The sequence below is a fragment of the Eimeria mitis genome, genomic scaffold, assembly GCF_000499745.2.
Source record: "Eimeria mitis Houghton genomic scaffold, Emh_scaff7210, whole genome shotgun sequence".
Taxonomy (NCBI): Eukaryota; Apicomplexa; class Conoidasida; order Eucoccidiorida; family Eimeriidae; genus Eimeria; species Eimeria mitis.
The window spans coordinates 1-367 of NW_013575263.1; the positions used below are offsets into that span (position 1 = coordinate 1).

Sequence of the window (367 nt, forward strand, 5' to 3'; positions counted from 1 at the left end):
GTCTGTGCAGAGAGATGACTGCTCACCCAGCTGCTGATGTGAAAAGCGCATGTGAGGCGCTGCTGTGCTGCTGCTGCTGCTGCTGCTGCTGCTGCTGCTGCTGCTGTTGCCGGATTCCGATAGCTGCAGCGGCAGCATGAGCGATTGTGCCAGTCCTCTGCTGCTGCTGTTGCCGCTGTTGCTGCTGCTGCTGCAGTTGCAGATGTTGTTGCAGTTTGTGCTGCAACCGTCAGCAGCACGAGCGCTGTTGGCTTTGTCGCTGCTGCTGTTTCCGCTGCTGCAGTTGTTTGCTGATGCTGCAGGAGCAGCAGGCGACGTTGGTGTGTCGCTCAGGCGGCTGCGGCGCAGCAGCGGCTGAGGCTGGAAC

General features: G+C 60.8%; 1 protein-coding gene across 1 annotated transcript in view; it reads right to left on the minus strand.

Moving 5' to 3' along the window:
• Positions 1–22: 22 nt before the first annotated feature.
• Positions 23–367, minus strand: part of EMH_0090630 (uncharacterized protein) — a gene marked incomplete at both ends in the record, with an annotated part of 2,649 nt that continues 2,304 nt past the window's right edge. The window contains 2 exons of the mRNA XM_013501620.1: positions 23–220; positions 317–365. Of these exons, the coding sequence (XP_013357074.1) occupies positions 23–220; positions 317–365 (247 nt within the window). The remainder of the gene's footprint in view (positions 221–316; positions 366–367) is intronic.